General features: G+C 45.7%; 1 protein-coding gene across 4 annotated transcripts in view; it reads right to left on the bottom strand.

The window, feature by feature from the left end:
* Positions 1 to 2,206: 2,206 nt before the first annotated feature.
* The window catches only part of LOC135905312 (uncharacterized), a 112,207-nt gene continuing 95,607 nt past the window's right edge, over positions 2,207 to 18,806 (bottom strand). For 3 of the 4 annotated variants that reach the window (XM_065436335.2, XM_065436338.2, XM_070536106.1), the window contains 2 exons: positions 15,945 to 16,158; positions 2,207 to 2,322 (listed from right to left, as the gene is read on the bottom strand). In XM_065436335.2, the coding sequence (XP_065292407.1) occupies positions 15,964 to 16,158 (195 nt within the window). In that variant the 3' untranslated portion in view covers positions 2,207 to 2,322; positions 15,945 to 15,963. The remainder of the gene's footprint in view (positions 2,323 to 15,944; positions 16,159 to 18,806) is intronic. The other variant, XM_065436336.2, reaches the window with a different exon arrangement.

Raw genomic sequence — 18,806 nt, 5'->3', positions numbered from 1 at the left:
GTACTTTTGTAAGCCAAGCGGCCACCTGCGATTGCGCTGGATGGTTCCACGATTTACATGTAAAAGCCAGCGCTTTTTTATGTTCACCGCTATTGTTGTGCTTCGAGTGTCACGTCGATTTGTGGCCTTGAGTTCGCCCAATAAAAAGTTAGTTTCGCCATTGACAGTTTCGCTACTGTGTTCTTGACTGTCACGTCAACGTGACATCTGGTGTAGGGGATTTGCGTTCATGTACCGGACATCCCCCGAAAACCCTGGTCCAACCCGTGGTAAAGGTCCCCATGGACCATCGTCCAAGACGCAGGTTGTTTCGGTTGTTACCCGGGTAAGAACTTCTTCCAGAGGGAAACACTTCAACTGAGGTCAAGTCGACAATCACAATGGAAACTCCCGCTTCCTCTGCCGCACTGCAACAGCCCAGGGAGCCACTATGTTTGATGGATTTAAGACCCGCGAAACTGACTGGAAACCTACGAAAGGGCCGTACATTCAAGATGGAACTCCGACAAGCTGTGGCCTTTGTCTTCTCCTTGGAAGGCAGCGCCAGAAAGGGGTTCAAGAATCATGAGTGCGTGAGTTCGGCGACGTTAAATCATTAAGGTTTATGTACATGAAACAGGAATTAAAAAAAGCAAAATGTTTGTGACAAGCTACTGTTACGACCTGCAGCAACTCCGCCGCTGCGGCAGGTGGCACGAGAAACGTCTACCTCGTCCTGATGGTTCTCTTGCTCATAACCCCTTCAGCCCTTAGGCGTCACGCTATTTTCAGCCAATGGTCGAGCCGGTCAAGGTTTCATATTCATCCAATTGCCGGGCCCGTACATGCGGCGTCATGTTCGGCCAATGTGGACACTCCCTTGGCTGCCTGATTTCCTGATGGCTGCCTCCGTCTGGCTTTGCCTTTCCTCCTGATAGGTGCTCAGCGAGAGTGGTCGGGTCGTGCTTGAGGGACGTTTCAGGGCAGCCAGTATTTCCAGAGACGGTGGTCAAGCCTTTGAGCCGTGCAGTATTCCAGTTGCTATGTCGGGAAGGAGAAGGCAAAAGCTTCACGCACGGCGCACGAGACGGGATAGCCAACTTGTTTGATATGCTTGATATGGGGTTTTGCGTGCTAAAACCACTTTCTGATTATGAGGCATGCCGTAGTGGAGGACTCCGGAAATTTAGAGCACCTGGGGACCTTTAACGTGCACCTAAATCTAAGTACGCGTGTGTCTTCGCGTTTCGCCCTCATTGAAATGCGGCCGCCGTGCCCGGGATTCGATCCCACGACGTCGTGCTCAGCAGCCCAACACCATAGCCACTGAGCCACCACGGCGGGTCCAATGCAAAGTGACCGGCACCCATTGAGCGAGGGACAGTGGCACCCTTTTTATTCAGTGAAGCCGCTAGCCTAACCAGAGGAACGCGAAAGGCATCCTTTGGCGGCTGAGAGATTGATGTTGTCCTGGGAAAGAGATACATGGTAAGGAAGAAGTTGACGGCGTTCCATCACCGGTGGGACCCAAGACGGCAAAAGCCAGGAGGACGCAAGACCTCCGCAGTGCGGCGCATAAGACTGGGGTTTCGTATGCTTCACCGTTGTAAAGCTGAGATGCAGACGAGAGGGCGTCCCTGCGATCACCTGTTTTCTTCTGGCTTGCTCAAATTTCCAGGCGCTCGCTGTTGCAGCTCCTACGCCGAAGTGCCGATTTCTTCCTGATTACAATTATATATATATATATATATATATATATATATATATATATATATATATATATATATATATATATATATATATATATATATATATATATATATATATATATATATGTGTGTGTGTGTTTTTATTTACATTTTTAAGGAGGCATTGTCTCACAAACGCAGTAAAATCCATTGTTCTGCTCTTGAACCTGACTAAAAAAGAAGGCCAATTGGAGTTCTTTATTCGGTTAATGGCTAGAATTCGTATCCGCTGCGTGATAATAGGTGAACTCAGAATGACGCTTAATTTAGGTCTAAACTTGAAGTCGTTTCTCGCCGAAACGTAGAACACAGATTTAGGTAAATGAAACGCTTAATATTGAACTGAGAGAAAGTGAATTCCCATGCCCTTTTCTGTTTTCTTCCAGCCGTTACTCATAATGTATAACATTAAGAAACTTCGCGTGGCAATAAACGGGTCAGTTACTGTTACAGCAGAAGTAAAACAGTGGATACACAGGAAAAGGAAATGGTGTTATTTATTACTGAATGCTACATCAGAAGACCGTAAGTTCCCGCATTCTCCCTCGACGTTCTGTGGGGCTCGTGGTTAAAAGGATTTGAATGACCCCATGGCCTGCAAAGAGCAATAAACAGCATCACGGACATCTGTATGGTGACGACTATGTCTGTTGTTAGGCACTAGTTGGAATGCGAGTTTTTAACTTTCGCAAATGTAGGAAACCTCTCGCATCGCCTGTCGAAAGACCAGCATCTTCCAGTGCCTTCTAGCGTGAAACCAGCTCGTTTTTTCACACTGGATCCCCTTGGGGACATTGGCGCTCGCTGGGAGTCACTAGGACACCAGTGAGAACGCTGAATAAGAGTTGGGCTACATTGAACGAGACGCGGATTTCATTGCCATGACCGCGCCCTGGTTTGTGGTGCTCACGCGGGGGTTCTCGCTTCAGCTCGCTGGATCACACTGGAAACTGCGTTGGTAGCGTTTGTGCCCCTGGCTGCAGTACAGAAGGAGGATGGGACGAAAAACACCATATTCAGCGTAGTATGGCCGCAGGCACTAGAGGATAGGCGCTGCTAATTAATAAATGCTTTATATAATATCCCCGCTTGATAGAAGTCTCTTCTCCGAAATAACGCTATATATTAGGGTCATGAAAGTCTATTTCGTGTCGCAGCCTGAAATAAAGGTGCGTGAGCTGCCCTGTTTATGCATCCATACTTCACACTAAAGATCACTTTCCTTTTTGAATTTTCCCTTTTGATTGGGCGGATAGCCACATTCTTCAACGAAACTACGCAAACGTAGATGATGCCTCGTTTATAGTAGTTGTGCATAACTGATGACTGCGAGTTGTGGCCGTTGTCGCAGTGTTTTAGAGTCGACGTGAAACTCACAAGTCGTTCAGACACAGAAGAACGGACTCCGAGTTCGAAGCCTACCACTGATTGATATCTTCACACCAATAACAATACTGAGCCGTTTGGCGCGTTTTCGCTTTCTCTATAGTGTCTCCAAAATAATAGACACAAGATTCTGCGCCTCGAATACACACTTTTTAGCGTTCGCCAGCCACCCGCGCCGAGATCGGTCCTTTCCACCAAAGGTTAGGCCCAGCGTATATGCCGAGTTTGTCTGCACGCTATTGACCCGTCTGTGTTTAGAAATCAACACGTCTAACAAGGATAACGTACCCTATATTTCAGGTTTCGCATCGGTGTTATTGAATAAACGATTTTTTTTCGGGTCTGCAGTGTCAGCAAAAGAAGTGATGAGCACCTGTGACATGTTATGAACATGCGTACATGTGCTGTCGCTGAAGCCCACCAGCACTAGCCTATGCTTCTCTGACGGGTATATGTAACTAGACAGACGTGTCGATGGAAACGCGTCATTGAACTAAGAAATCTACTGCATATCCCTTACACAAAGAAAAAAAGGGCTATCGAAACCGTCAATAACAGGATCTTTTGTGCAGTTTACTGCGAGAATTTTTCATTTAGAATTTTTTCGAAGTAAAAATACCAATCGCAAACAAAAATCGTTATTCTGGTACTTCCAAGCATGCTAATGAATGCGGACATTTTTTTTCTTTCTTATACAGCCGTAAGTTTTAGTTGCGGTGCGATAGCGCATCTAGCATGCCTCTGCGATACGTGTCTCAATGAAACTAAATCTGCGCCTGAATCTTGACATGGCAAATTATCCGCATATTTGCGTACGTTGGCTTGGCGTAGCGGTAAAATACTGAGCTTGGAATGTGTAGGTAAGATGAAGGAATCCTCGTCAAAACATTTGTACTTTTACTTTATTTTGTTGCACTAAAAGGCTCTTTGTTGCTTTTTGTAATAAAAAAATGTATACAGTGGCCAGGAACCGCGTATTTTACGCTCTAGAGCTGCTTTTCGTACTACGCCGCGTCTCCCCAGCGCTTCAGCATCCGGCGTGTGACAATGAGCCTTAATCCAGCATGGCACTGCATAGTAGGTTTTTTAATAGGGGTACCCGGAATTTTTTGCACGTTTTTGGTGGAGGTAACGGCTATATTTGAGTACAATCGAAATCTTTTTACTGTTCGTAACCGGAATAAAAATTTTCAAATGAGAAGGTTGGAGCCCTTTTTTTCCTTTTTTTTCTCGAGAAATCCCTTTCGTAATTGTCTTGTGCACTGTTAGGTGGCTGGTTTGGGCAAGTTTGAAAAGAGGCTAGAAAATAAAGAGAGGTCGGCAACAAAATAAAGAGATGAGCTCGAGTTCATGTTCGGTCTTACCAAGTGCGTTATGTGAAAATAAATGAAACAAAAGCAACGTATTAGCAGTTTTAAAAGGGCCTACAGTGTACGAAATATTGGGAGAATATGCTTAACCCATTGAAGACCAGCGTGACCATATGGTCTCAGTAGTCTGCACAGTGAGTTTCAATTAATTACGATTAACAAAACGGCACCAAAATCGCATTTGACGTGCCGTTTGACAGATTAGCGTTCCCTTTATGGATACCATGTGGCAGCAGCTGTCAGCCATTTTGTGGGAGCCCCGCGCAAAGGCGGGAATAAGTGTTACTCTGGGAGTAGCGTTGCCATGCATTGCTCCAAGGGGTAAGCGTGTTTTTTTTTCCACTACTTCTTTAAGCAATAGTCAGATATCCTTACCTCCGTATTGTTCTTTGAATATGTGACCTTCGATGAGCATTTGTGAAAGATTAATGTTTGATTTATCCATAAACGAGCGTGTTATCTTGCGCGTTGACATATGGTCACGCTGGGCCTTTAGGCTACCTAACTTTTTTTTTTTTAAACTGCATTCTCATCTCTTGCACGGCTGCTGGCGCGTTCTCGCAGTGGTTATTTCTTATTTTATTGTCCGAATAGGTTGATGTTGGAAGAAATAGCGAAGATAGTCGTAGAGGAAGATGTCGACGTGTCAGTGATTTATATCGAGCCGCCAGAGACTAGCACCTATTCGGATGAAGATTCGGCCCATGAAGACTCAGGTGGGCTCATTGACAATCTACGCAATCTAACTGTTTTCTCTGACGGACGCCGCAGTGGTGGATGCGACTCGGACGGTGATGACACCGGCGAGGAAGGTGACGGTGCATCAGAGGTTTCTTCTGTAGTTGATGCGGCCATTCCTGCAAAATTATCCACTGTTTCTAAGTGGACGAAGGGTGATCTCCAGATGAGCCTTGGCATATTTGCTAACCCAAACTTTGCTGCTTACAAGGACTTTTCACCTGTTGAGTTGTTCGAACTATTTAACAAAGCCGTCGTGGAGCTGCAAGTAGAACAAACAAGAACGTATGTGGCATTTTTGAATATGCCCCATCCGGAGGTTACGAAAGAAGAATTAAGTTTTCTTGGAGTGCGCGTTTTGTCCGGCTATAACCGCTTGCCAGGGAAAAAGTGCTATTGGAATAGCGGCACGGATATGCGAAACACGATGGCCTACAATGCTGTGCGAAGAAATCGCTTCGTTCAGAGAATGCGATTCCTGCACTGTGCCAAATGCAAGCCAAGCAGTTAGTGACAAGTTGGCAAAGTTGCGTCCATTGATGGCACTATTGAATGCAAGGTTTCTGGAGCATTTTGAACCTGTGCGTCACCTGAGCTATGACGAAAGTATGATCGAGTATTATGGTCGTGATGGCTGTAGACAGTTTTTGCGCGGAAAGCCTATCCGCTTCCGGTATAAAGTATGGTGCCTAAATGCCAAGAACAGATACCTTGTAAACTTCAAAGTGTATCAAGGCAAGCAGGGGATCCCGGAACATCTGAAAAATATGAAAAGGACTTCGGAAAGCAGTGGCGCCACTTCTTCGAATGGTGGAAGAACTCGCAGCAGAGACGCATGACTTTCCTTTCTTTTTCTATTTTGATAATTTATTCATAAGCACGCAGCTACTCAGGCTTCCCAAGGCACAGGAATACGAAGGCACGGGTACAGTGAAGAAGAACCGTGTTCCCAAAGAGTGCCCTATCGCTTGACCAGAATTCGTCAAGCATCAACCTCGCAGGCACGAAGATCCCGTGCTGAGCGACAATGAGATAATTGTTGTCCGGTGGATGGACGGTTCTGTAGTACCGATCGTAAGCACCATTCACGGCGTTGAGCCAATGTCATCTGGAGACAGGTACTCTCGTGTTGAGAAGAAGCGAATCAAGGTGGCCCATCCAAACACTGTTGCTCAGCACAAGTTTTATAGGAGGTACGGACCAGATGGGTGCAAGTGTAGGCGCCTATTGGATTGCAATCCATGGCAAAAAGTGGTGGTGGCCGATTTTCACTTGACTTTGTTATGTATCTATCAGCAACGCTTGGGCGCTAATTCGGAGCACAGGGTTCAACGTCACGCAGGTGGAACTCCACAGGCAAATTGCACAAAGCTATACCTGATGCCATGTGACAATAAGCCTAGAGGACATTGTCAACGCAGAATCCCAAAGACTGGTGATGTCCTGAATGGTACACGGTATGACCAAGTGGCCCACTTTGTTGCACCAATACCTGATGGCAAGAGGTGGAGGTGTGCATGAGATAATTGCAACAGCGTGGTGCACATACAATGCCCAAAGTATGACGTCGGGATGTGTATTCCATGATTCAAGCCATATCACACAAAAAAGGTGCTCGACTATTCACCATGTATGTTTTTTGTTATGTTTCATGGCTTGAAATAAATGTTTTTAACTTCGCCTATTTTGCTGTAGCGTAAGGGCCCAGTGTGGCCATATGGTCAAGGGCTATATTTCGAAAACTAATTAGGCAAGAGTAACAATTTCTTGCCTGTGAATTATTAGTATAAAGGTAAGTTAATATATTAGATTTATTTCAAGATAGCAAGAAAAAAATAAACCAGTCTCTAATGGGTTAAAACCCCTTCAGTTTTGCGGTACAGCACTTCGGGTACTCGAGCACAGCTAGCTTCTGCTTAGGCGGTCGAACTACTTTCAACGTTAAAGCACAATACTGGGACAAAATTGATTGATTGATGTATGGGGTTTTTTGGCGCAAGGGCCAGATATGACCAAAGAGCGCCATGCATATGGTGATCGGTTTTCAATGAATTGTTCGTGAAGTGAAGAAATGTACTTAGAATGGTGGATGTGGCATGGCTGTAAACAGGCCTAAAATCAGTCGCTCTGGATTGCGTAAGATAAATAAGTATTAAAACAATGACAATGACCTGAGGTGTGAACTATGGAAATGTCATGTTACACGCGGATGATGAAACAAAACATGTAGTGAATGCAGCACTGATGTCTCACAAGGGCCCTTGAATGCAAGGGCTTGTAGACACGTGCTATGCTAATGTAACAGACGCAGCAGGAGCCTCTGCTAAGAGGCCGTACTACGTAACACTTGGTCTGATAATTTGCAAAGTTTGAATGTCATTTAAATAATTTAAAACTGATGTGGTGTTGAATAACGGGTTCGAGCCGAGAAATTGTGCAGGATGTAATGGGATATGGTGTTGATACGCCAAGGGAAAGTGCTTTTTTCTCTCGCATTCTCTTTCCCTACATTCCACGAGGACGTGGATGACCGTTAGTCTCTTACCACATCTACCACATGTAGGAGGTTCCTCACCAGTCAGCAAGAAGTTGTGTGTACTGTATGTGTGCCCTATTCTTAGTCGACAGAAAGCGACATCAGTCTCTCGTAATTTTGCTATAGATGGGGCGGTACCTAAATGTGGCCTGATTAAATGAAGTTTATTCGAGGTTTGCGAGTCCCAGAAGTGTTGCCAATAATCTCTTAGTTTTTTGCGAATAAAAGGTCTTAAATCTATGGCGGGCACACCTACAGAACAGTTCAAATCTTTTCTTGCTGTGGATGTGGCGATTTCGTCAGCGAGCACATTACCCTCAATGCCTCTGTGCCCTGGCACCCAGCATATAATGAGACGTTGATTACACCCATAGACAGCGCACAAGAGCGTATAAAGGTCATTAATTACAGGGTTCTTGTGCTTTTTAAGCGACACTAACGCCTTAACAACGCTCAGAGAGTCGGTATATATAATTGACTTTCCTAGTTTTAATTGTTTTATGTGTTTCACAGCTGATAATAATGCATAGGCCTCCGCCGTAAAGATACTTGTCTGCGCATGCAAGATGCCAGAGTCGGAGAAGGACGGACCAACTGCTGCATAAGAGACGCCGGCTTGCGACTTAGATGCATCGCTGTAATACTCTGGGCAGCAATACTTCGACCGAAGTTCAAGGAAGTGCATTCGAATGTGCATCTCAGAAGCATGCTTACTGACTTCAATAAACGACATGTCACATTCCGGCAGCTGCCACTGCCACGGCGGTGACAGCGTCGCTGGTTGCATTAGATGGTGTTCTACAAGTGGGACAGACATTTCTTCACTAAGATTTCTTATACGGAGCGAGAAGGGCTGCCTGACTGTAGGCCGATTATTAAAAAGTGTGGCACAGGAAACATCATTTACAGTTGTGTAACAGGGGTGTTCAGGATTCGAGTTTACTTTGAGAAAATATGTAAAGCTAGAATATGACCTCTGTAGACGAAGTGACCACTCGTTTGATTCTACATAGAGACTTTCTACAGGGCTTGTCCTGAAAGCACCGGTCGCTAGGCGGATACCTAGGTGGTGCACAGGGTCTAGGATTTTTAGGGCGCTCGGTGTTGCAGAATGATAGATTATAGCACCATAGTCAAGACGAGAACGGACAAGACTCCTGTACAAGTTTAGGAGACATTTTCGATCACTTCCCCAGGTTGTGCGAGACAGAATTTTTAAAATATTCATCGTTTTCAAACATCTTGCCTTCAGATATTTGAGGTGGGGGATGAAAGTAAGCTTGGAATCTAGAATTATTCCCAGAAATTTGTGTTCACTGCTCACAGACAGTTGCTCTCGATTGATGGTGAGTTTCGGCACTAGTGGTATGCCTCTTCTGCTTGAAAAGAGTATACACGTACTTTTGCGGCAATTTATTTTAAAGCCATTTGCATCCGCCCATTGAGATAATTCGTTTAATGTGAGCTGTATCTGTCGCTCGCAGATCGCAATGTTGCATGATTTAAAACCTATCTGTATGTCATCGACATATACAGAATAAAACATTGTGCGTGGTATGACTGCATAAAGGGAGTTCATCTTTACAATAAACAGTGTGCAACTAAGCACACCCCCTTGCGGCACCCCAGTCTCCTGAGTGAATGTTCTAGATAGAGCGTTACCCACTCTCACACGAAACGTGCGGTTGGATAAATAGCTTTTGACTGTGTTTAACATATTTCCTCGGACCCCCATCGCATAAAGATCTCGCAATATCCCGAAGCGCCATGTCGTATCGTATGCTTTCTCTAAATCTAAGAATACCGAGAGTAAGAACTGCTTATGTATAAACGCATCTCTGATGTTCGCCTCGATGCGGACGAGGTGGTCTACTGTCGATCTACCTTCTCGGAACCCACACTGGAAGGGGTCTAGTGTTTTGTTATTTTCTAGAAAAGAGATTAAGCGCCGGTTAATCATTTTTTCGTAGAGCTTGCACAGACAGCTTGTTAGTGCTATTGGCCTGTAGCTGCTGGCTAAGGACGGGTCTTTGCCTTGTTTAAGTATCGGGATGACTATGGCCTCTTTCCATGAGGATGGAATACACCCAGCCGCCCACATGGCATTGAAAAGAGATAGGAGCGTTTTCAGTGCTTCAGGGTGGAGGTATTTAATCATTTCATACATAATGCGGTCGCCGCCTGGCGCCGAGTTTTTGCAACAAGCGAGAGACGCCTTTAGTTCCGCTAAGTTAAATGGACTATTGTAAGCTTCATTCGAGGAGTCTTTGTGATTAAGAGGCTGTCTCTCTGCACGCTCTTTTAACCTCAGCAAAGATTCTGTGTAGTGCGATGCACTTGAAACATATTCAAAGTGTTCACCTAGACAATCCGCCTGAGCCTCCAGGCTATCACCGTGGGTGCTAACCAAGGGTAGAGGATGCGTCTGTCGGCCTATTAATTTATTCACTCTTGTCCAGACTTTCGTCTCGTCCGTGTAGGAATTTATGCCAGAGATGTATTTCTCCCAGCTCTCCCTTTTAGCACGTCGACGTGTTCTTCTACCCTGAGCCTTTATTTGTTTAAAATTAATCAAGTTTTCGGCGGTTGGAAAGTCGCGAAGTCGTCCCCACGCTTTGTTCTGGTTTTTCCGTGCTTTTTTACATTCTTCGTTCCACCATGGGATACGACGCTTATTCGGCATTCCATTAGTTTCGCGAATGCATTTTCTCGCAGCCTGAATTATAAGGCATGTGATATACGCCACAGCATCGTCTATATTGAATGAATCGATTTCATCCCGGATTGTATATGTTAGTTCGCGGAAAAGTTCCCAGTTAGCCGACTCGATCTTCCACCGGGGAGCATGTGGCAAGGATTCATCTTGTACACCACGGACCCGAGCACACGAGGGTCGGACCCTCCCGCGTGTAGCCGTGCGCGGCTTAGCCGTGTCCGGGGAAAGGGGGATCCTGGGGGTTGAGCCGATGCCGGGTGTTCGGACCTTTAAGGCCCCCCGGCGGAGGCAGCACACCTCTTTGGCCTCTGCTTCATGTAGACGGCACCCCCGGACTGACCCACCCGGGGGAAATCGGCAGTCGCCTTTTCCTGTCTCTCCCTTCCTACAACCTTCGTCTTTCCCTTACTTTCCACCTTTCCTGTCTCCTTCTCTCTTCTATTTACTTCCTTCTTCTTGGCGGCAAGGGTTAACCCTGTGTGGCTATCCAACCTTGGGTACACCATATTTGGTTATAGTGGCGGCGTACGACTGGCGTCGTGCAGACTTGCATGCAAGCTCTGCCGCGTCCCCTCGTTGGGCTCCGTGGTGGGTGGTCGGCGCTGTTGCCGAATTTTTATATATTCTCATGGAAACTCCTTTCCCTAAACTTTCTGATCGCCCTCAGAAACGAGGGCGCACCGAAGATGTCTTCAAGTTTTTTGGCAACAGATTACAAAGCTTTCCCCGATTCCACGTCATCCATTCCGACAAACCTGAAAAGACGATGAGAATGATTTCACATTTCCTCGTTTCAAAATGTCTTACCGAAGCACTTGGTGCAGGTTACAAGGCATCAAAGATGGCTAGTGCAGACCTCCTTCTGGAACTCCGCGACGCGAAGCAACATGAAAGCCTTCCTAATCTAGTTAAATTTGGAGAAATTCCAGTCACTATATCCCCGCACCGAACTATGAATACGAGCCGTGGTGTTGTCTCTGATGATGATCTAATGGAGCTGTCAGAAGCCGAACTGATGGAAGGGTGGACCGAACAGAATGTTATCAATGTCAAGCGAATTATGCTAAGGCGTGACGGAAAGGAAATCAAGACAAAGCATCTTATACTCACTTTTGGCTCAAGCATCCTGCCCGAGACAATCGAGGCAGGCTATGTAAAGCTGCGTGTCAGACCCTATGTCCCAAATCCTCTTCGATGCTTTAAATGCCAGCGTTTCGGACACAGTTCCCAGAACTGCCGAGGCCGGCAGACATGTGCTAAATGTAGTGGAGGAGATCATACTTCTGAAAATTGCGAAAGCGCTCTACACTGTGTCAACTGTGATGGCGAGCACGCCGCATACTCACGGTCGTGCCCGTCATGGAAAAAAGAAAAAGAAATCGTGACGATAAAAGGTAAAGAGAATATTTCATTTAAAGAAGCGCGCAGGCGGGTTTCCTACCTGCCCAAGAGCAGCTTTGCCGATGTGGCGCGTCAGGGGGCAGCGCCACAACGGCCTCCGGCGACTGTCCGACCCACACCCAGTGAGGCGGCAGTGACGCCTTCCGCCCCCCCGGCGGCTGCAGCTAGTGCTGCTACGCCAACCCAGCAGAAGGGGCCACCTACCTTCGAGCAGGTGGCCTCAAAGGTCTTGTCTACAGGGACGAGGCTTTCTTCTCGAACGCAGCGCTCGCAAGAGCGCTTGTCCAGCACCTCTTCCGAGGTGATGGACACAACCAGCCAGACGGCGCCGCCAGCGCCTAAGGAGCGGCGAGATTCTCCCAATAGCTCCCAAAAAGAAAAGCACCGCATCTTGGCGCTCTCAAAGGGCTCCGTGAGGTAACTCGTCTTTCTTAAACACACAGCACATAAACCACATTCAACATTGATACGCAAATAATACACTGGAATGTCAGAGGTCTGCTGCACAATCTTGATGATATCAAAGAACTCCTATACAAGTATACTCCAAAAGTGCTGTGTGTTCAGGAAACACACCTCAAACATACGGAAACAAATTTCCTTCGACAATATGCTATATTTCGTAAAGACCGCGATGACACCCTCGTCTCATCCGGCGGTGTTGCAATCATTGTAGACAGAGGTGTTGCTTGCCGAGAAGTAGAACTTCGTACGCCCCTAGAGGCAGTTGCTATCCGAGGGGTGTTGTTTGATAAGCTGGTCACTATCAGCTCTGTATACATTCCTCCAAATTATCAACTTAAGAAAAGCGAATTTCAAAACTACATAAATGAACTTCCCGCGCCGTACATAGTTGTCGGAGATTTAAACGCACACAACACTTTGTGGGGAGACACTCGTTGCGATGCGAGAGGTCGTCTAATTGAAAACTTTGTTTTTTCCTCAGGAGCATGTATACTTAATAAAAAGGAGCCGACGTACCACAGTGTGGCACATAATACATACTCCTCGATAGACTTAAGCATAGTGTCGAGTACTCTAATGCCGTACCTTGAGTGGTCCGTTTTGAAGAACCCCTTTGGAAGCGACCACTTCCCAGTAATACTGGGACAAAATGACTTCGCCAAGTGCATCGCAATTGTATGCACGGAGATTGGAATCGTTGGTATGACACGGCCCGCGCACATCCGCTCAGGTCGCCGTGGGTGTGCACTGAAGGTGAGCAACGTCAACACTAGAGGATAATCTGCCACGAGAAGATGACGTCTCAGCGGCAACTTCCAACGTCACTGAGCTTCGCAAAAGGTGACGTCAGCACTTCTCCTTACTTCTGCCTTACACCATGACACGAAGGCACAAAAAGCCTACGAACCCTTGATCTTTGGTTTGAAGGGAGCGCACTAGTTTTGCTGTTAATTACGGCAAATTTAATTAGGGCACATTTAAATAAGATAGATGTAATTGAGGCACTCGAAGCAGTGACCCTAGGTGTTCATAAACGTGATATTAAATAGAGCACTCGAACCCGTGACTCTGGTTGGTGTCGAGCCCGCGACCTTCTGGTAATGCATGAAGCTTAAGCGTCACGTGGGTGTCGCAATGTTTTCGAATTCATCCACGTAAAAATAACTAACATCCCTTGAATATTTTGTTAGGGGTATTCATTCGCAACGGGACGTCCGAGACTGCTGGTCCCCTAGCACCTATTTCGGAAGCCAAAGCAGACAACGGTACAACTGACGAATGCGACACAGTGACTATCGCGAAGGAGCATGTGTTGAGAATAAGAGAACAACACAACTTGGTATCACGAAGATGGCAGTGTGCTCTGTGACAACATTGTGCACTTAAAGGGAACGAGTTCTGAGGAGCAGACTCTTCAGATTCACGTTTTTTAACGTGATAGCGTTAAGGGCCCCATGTCGCAGAAGACCCGCCTCGGCGTGCCGCGTCACCTGTCCAGCGTTGGACATCGCTTCGGCAAAAGAAATTCCGAACCACTCATGCACAACTACGCAGGCCGTCCATTTGGCGCAAAGAAATTACTGAGCTAATTGAACTTCACAAGGTAAAATAGGCAGAAAAATCGTTAATTGTGGCTTACACGCAGCCTACAGACATGATAGCTTTGGATTGTAGTTATAATATACAAGCAAACAATTCTGTTACACAAAAACTACAAAGAAAACCGCAAGCCCGCTTACGACTGTTTATACAATTTTTAGGAAGCCACATCCTCCCATATTTAGGCGCGCCAATCTCGAAGGCCATAAAGCGGCGCGCCCGATTCCTTGCAACCTCTTCACATGGCGCTCAACTCCGCCACATCGCGGTCCACTGAAAGTTAGCTTCGCGCAGAGCGTTCGCCGCCAACATTTACCGGTATACATTGCGCTTACATAAGGTGCAGTTGCCGGGAAGCGTGAGAAGCATCAGGGATATTTGAAGGCAATGGCGGTCCACTCTTCAAGGCGAAGCTTAAGCATCCTCTAAATTCATTGTATGTAAATATATATATTGATTAATTTGTGTAGGGAACTTAACGTCCCAAAGCTACACTAAAACTGATAGAAGCCTGTAGTGCAGGGTAAAGTTTAACTTTGCCCGCCTTGTGGCATGGAAGGGAATCCGTGTTTATAAATGGCGTAAAAATAAAACATGGGCGTGACGCACGGGACAGGCATCACGCTGTGTTTTATATTTCTGGGCCATACTTTTCTGTTTTATTTTTCATATGTGTTTGTTTGTTGTGTAACAAGTTCAGCAATACTAAAGTGCAGAACTTCTGTTGTGTGCTTGGGGGAATAAAAACACTCGCAGTTTCGCCGGCAAGGTGAAGCATCGATTACAATAGCAAATTAGTGGACAGCTGTACTAGCTAGGGATAGTAGTCTTATCAGCCGCAGAAATTAGTAAATACAGGCATACTAAATGCGTTAACAAGCATGGTGTCACGCGCCCCCAAGGAAACACACGCACATCTCGCTCATCAGGGACCGCAGCAAACTGGCTGTCAAAGCGCTGGAGTGAGCACTGCAGCGGCAGCGAACTAATCGACTTTCGTGCATTTGCTCAGATGAACGCGAACTAAGCGAAAACACAGGGAGCGGCGGAATATGTATGCGTTCCAGGTGGCTTTCAAGGCACAGCGGCCAGGGCGGGCGCGCGAGGACCCGTGGGGACGCTCGCAGGAGGACACACCCCTTCTTTAACCTCCCTCCGGAGCCTATCGCGTTGCAAAGGATGGCACGCTTTCTCCCTTTCATGCGCGAGTTTTAGCCGCGATCGCCGGCTCAGCCTCGCATGCTTTCACTCACACATACATCACACTGTAACCGGCGATGACTTTATCGCCCTTGGGCTTCATACATAACCTCACGGCGACGCCAACGGCAACGGCGGAAATGCGCTTGGAGTGTCCATTCAAATGTTATCGCAATAATAAAGTAAACAAAATGAAAAAGTATGTGCTTAAGCTATAAGAATACACCGACTACCCCAGCAGCACGCTTTAGTCAATGGAAGTCGTGACCTTGTGCTCAGAAAAATGTAACCGCTGTGACCGAGATTCGAACCCACGCTCACCAGCAGAGGTATATATATAGCAACTTAGCCACCCCGTCAGGTGTAACGTCAAAAATGCCGAAACGTTGACACAAAAACCGGTGATAAAATATTCGGTGTTGAACTTGTGTTTCTACACTCAATTCTACAAGAAAACGACGAATGCGAATGCACAACAGCCGCAGGGACGCCTGCGAACGCTGTACAGAGAGCGTGAACAGGCCCTGTAAGAAAATCAGAATCCTCAAGAGCGAGTCAGGTTGGTCGGAGTGCATGCTAACATACGAAAATAGTCCGGAAATGCTTCGATGCATTAGACAGTGCCGAAACTTACACGACCTTACAAAGGCATTCATCAACACAGACGCGAGATTATTGAATGTACAGCTTCATGTGCATCAATAACTCACACACTTCCAGTTAAAACGATATGGGGTTTTCAGCACATCTAAAAGCATTCTCGAGGATAAAAGGAACATGAATATCGTTCAAGAAAAGGAGGATACCTTTCAGTCCATACCAACGTTAGAGCGCACTCGACTGCCCAGCTCGGCGAATTCTCAGTTTGGCTTCCTTTTCGCCCATGAGTCCCATCTTCTGCACGGCCGGTAGAAGCTGTGGGTGCCACGCTACAATTTTGAAGGCAACTTCTGCGCGACGCGTCGGGCATCCAAGGACGTAGCTGGCAGCGCACTGCACGAGTCCGAAGTTTCGCCGAGTCTGCAGATTCAAAAGTAATTGTGCAGACCGGGTTAGTATGCCAGTAAATTGCATCCCTATCATTATTTTAATTTTTATTTATTCACCGTGGACGTCCCCGTGCTTCCTACCGGGTCATACTTAGGCCTCATACCCGCAGCCAGTTAAACAAAGGCATGGATCCAACATGGCATAACTGGCATAATTGTGGCGCAGCCTGAACGTCAGATCACATGCTCTGGCAGTGCCCCTCAATACAAGGTCCTCAACCCACAACCGAGGAGTATTGGAGATCCATGCTCAGAAGCTCAGACCTTCTACATTAACTCACGGCCGTGCAGAGGGCCCGCGACGCAGCGGTGAGGTTCGGCTCACCCGCTCCGACGTGGGAGCGGCGCGTTGCTGAGTAGCCTTAAGCGGTAGCATGCATCAGGACCTAAATAAAGTTCTCTGTCTGTCTGCCTGTTCAATCTGAAGGACCTTTTCAGGCCAAGTAATATAATGACCGTTTAGTGCAGTATAAGATATTACTTAATACATACTAGCTATTTTACACACACTTTAATACACAATACTCTACAGCATAAAAACTCAGGTAACACAAAGGCAAATGGAAAAAATTTCAACCGATATCAACATGAACTAAGCAAGAACACTGATTCCCATGCTGTGGTTTAAGCACGAAAGACGAGAAAAAAGAAAGAGAAAAGGGGAAATAGTAATATAGAACTCATGACCACGTAAATAAAAGAATATCATTTTTTCTTTGTTTTTCTTTACACTATGTTTCACGGCAGAATCTTTGAGCGCAGCAACGAAGGTGTCATATTTTGCAATTTCCACTCTATGCGGTATAAGTCGAATCCAATCGCTTGCTTCTAACTGGAGAAATGAGAACTGCTTACTGCGGCAACATGATTTCGTGGTGTGAATCTTGCAAAATTAGCTTAACTCTGGCAGGTTTGTTATCACCGGGAGCCAATAAACAGCACAATACTGAGTTGGTCTTGCTTTACTTGTGGCGGAATGTCTCACCCTCAGGTTGCACGTTTCCTGTAATATTGTCAGCCTTTCGTCACATCACGCTCAACCTGAGTTTTTACACTGCAGCTGCCGTGTCGGCCCCGCTGATGCGGTATATGTTATTTCGAATGTTCACCTGCTCATAGAAAAGCAGCTACAAGAGTTTGCACAATATGTTTTTCATTTGATATGTGCTATAATTTCAAGACTCCTTCGTATTCGGCGCGCTACGTGTCCAAGAAAGCTGTCATGATATGTTAACGCAAATATCTCAAGCCTACTTTGTTACGGAGTCGCACCGCATAATAGGCTAATCAAGCTTCAGAAACCTATGCAATAGCTAGCTGCGCTCATGGAATTCCAAAAGCATATTGTCGTTAGGAAATATTTGATTAGTCGGATAATCTATATATATTCAATCGTTGCACAGGGAACGTTGGGGAGCTCTCGATAACTGAGGTATTACGCTAGGTTGAGAGCGCCATGGCATTCCGCGGTGTATTGCTGAAATGCAAGCATCTCGCGCTTACAAGCTCATATTCGTAACGCCTCACGTACATTCTAACGGGCTTCTCAGATGCGTTTGTCTTAACCGTTGACATAGCTACGCTACCGTTTGGAATTTCGATTCCAAACAATATATATATATATATATATATATATATATATATATATATATATATATATATATATATACCGCTACCGTTTGGAATTTAGCTTCCAAACTATATATATATATACATATACGTACATACACGCATCTTCCTCCAACACACTGATAGTTCACGTAGGTTTAAATTACTGAATAAGCATTGACAAATTGCCGCGTCTCACTAAATAATGTCATCCATAAACACATTGATTATTCTTCCAAGGAAATTTTTTAGAATTGCGAAACTGAAGCGAAACTGTAGGATAAAGGCATCAATCGCATAGCAAAAATCGGAAACCTAGTACCACATTTAAGATATTCTGCCTAACAGTGTGCGCCAGAATACAATATTGTAGCAGTCATTGGTATCAGAACAGCGTGCGCCAAGCACTTCGCGACGACCTTAACTAGAAGTACACATTGATCACATTTTAGGGATGAATGTGCACTTAACATCATTGTAAAATTGGAATATCAGGTAAGCAAGTGGTCACCTGAAAATTACTTTGCTTAAATTTTTTTTAGATGAAATGCGTCTTAGAGTAACTATATCAGAAGTGACTTAGCGAACCTTTTTAACCAGCAGCCTGCCGATCACGATTTGTGTGCATGCAATGTTCAGGAGACACATGATGACTGATGGGCTAACTATATCTGCTACCTGCGGTTGAATATTGTTTGAAAAAAATGCCGTAAAATGTTATATTGATGGGCCATTTTTTAGTGACGACACTATATCAATCTTCTTTGATCTTTTCATTCACCAGTGTTTTTTAGCTGAGCGTTCGGTTGTTCAACGTTATTGCCGAATTTCATGGAGAGGGGAATAAAGGAGCACTCAGTGCTGTCTGTGGCTTTCTACAGGGTGCATACAATTTAGTAATCAGCGTCCTCGCATGATGATTGTGATGATTATCACTTTGATACCACGAGGTTGATCATGGAGGGTGAGACATTTTTTGTGCAAATGCCAACTTGCTCTTTGAAATATTTC

This window comes from Dermacentor albipictus, chromosome 3, assembly GCF_038994185.2.
Source record: "Dermacentor albipictus isolate Rhodes 1998 colony chromosome 3, USDA_Dalb.pri_finalv2, whole genome shotgun sequence".
NCBI classification, from domain to species: Eukaryota; Metazoa; Arthropoda; class Arachnida; order Ixodida; family Ixodidae; genus Dermacentor; species Dermacentor albipictus.
Note: the sequence above shows the minus strand (reverse complement) of the source record. Positions and strands in the feature narration are given on the sequence as shown.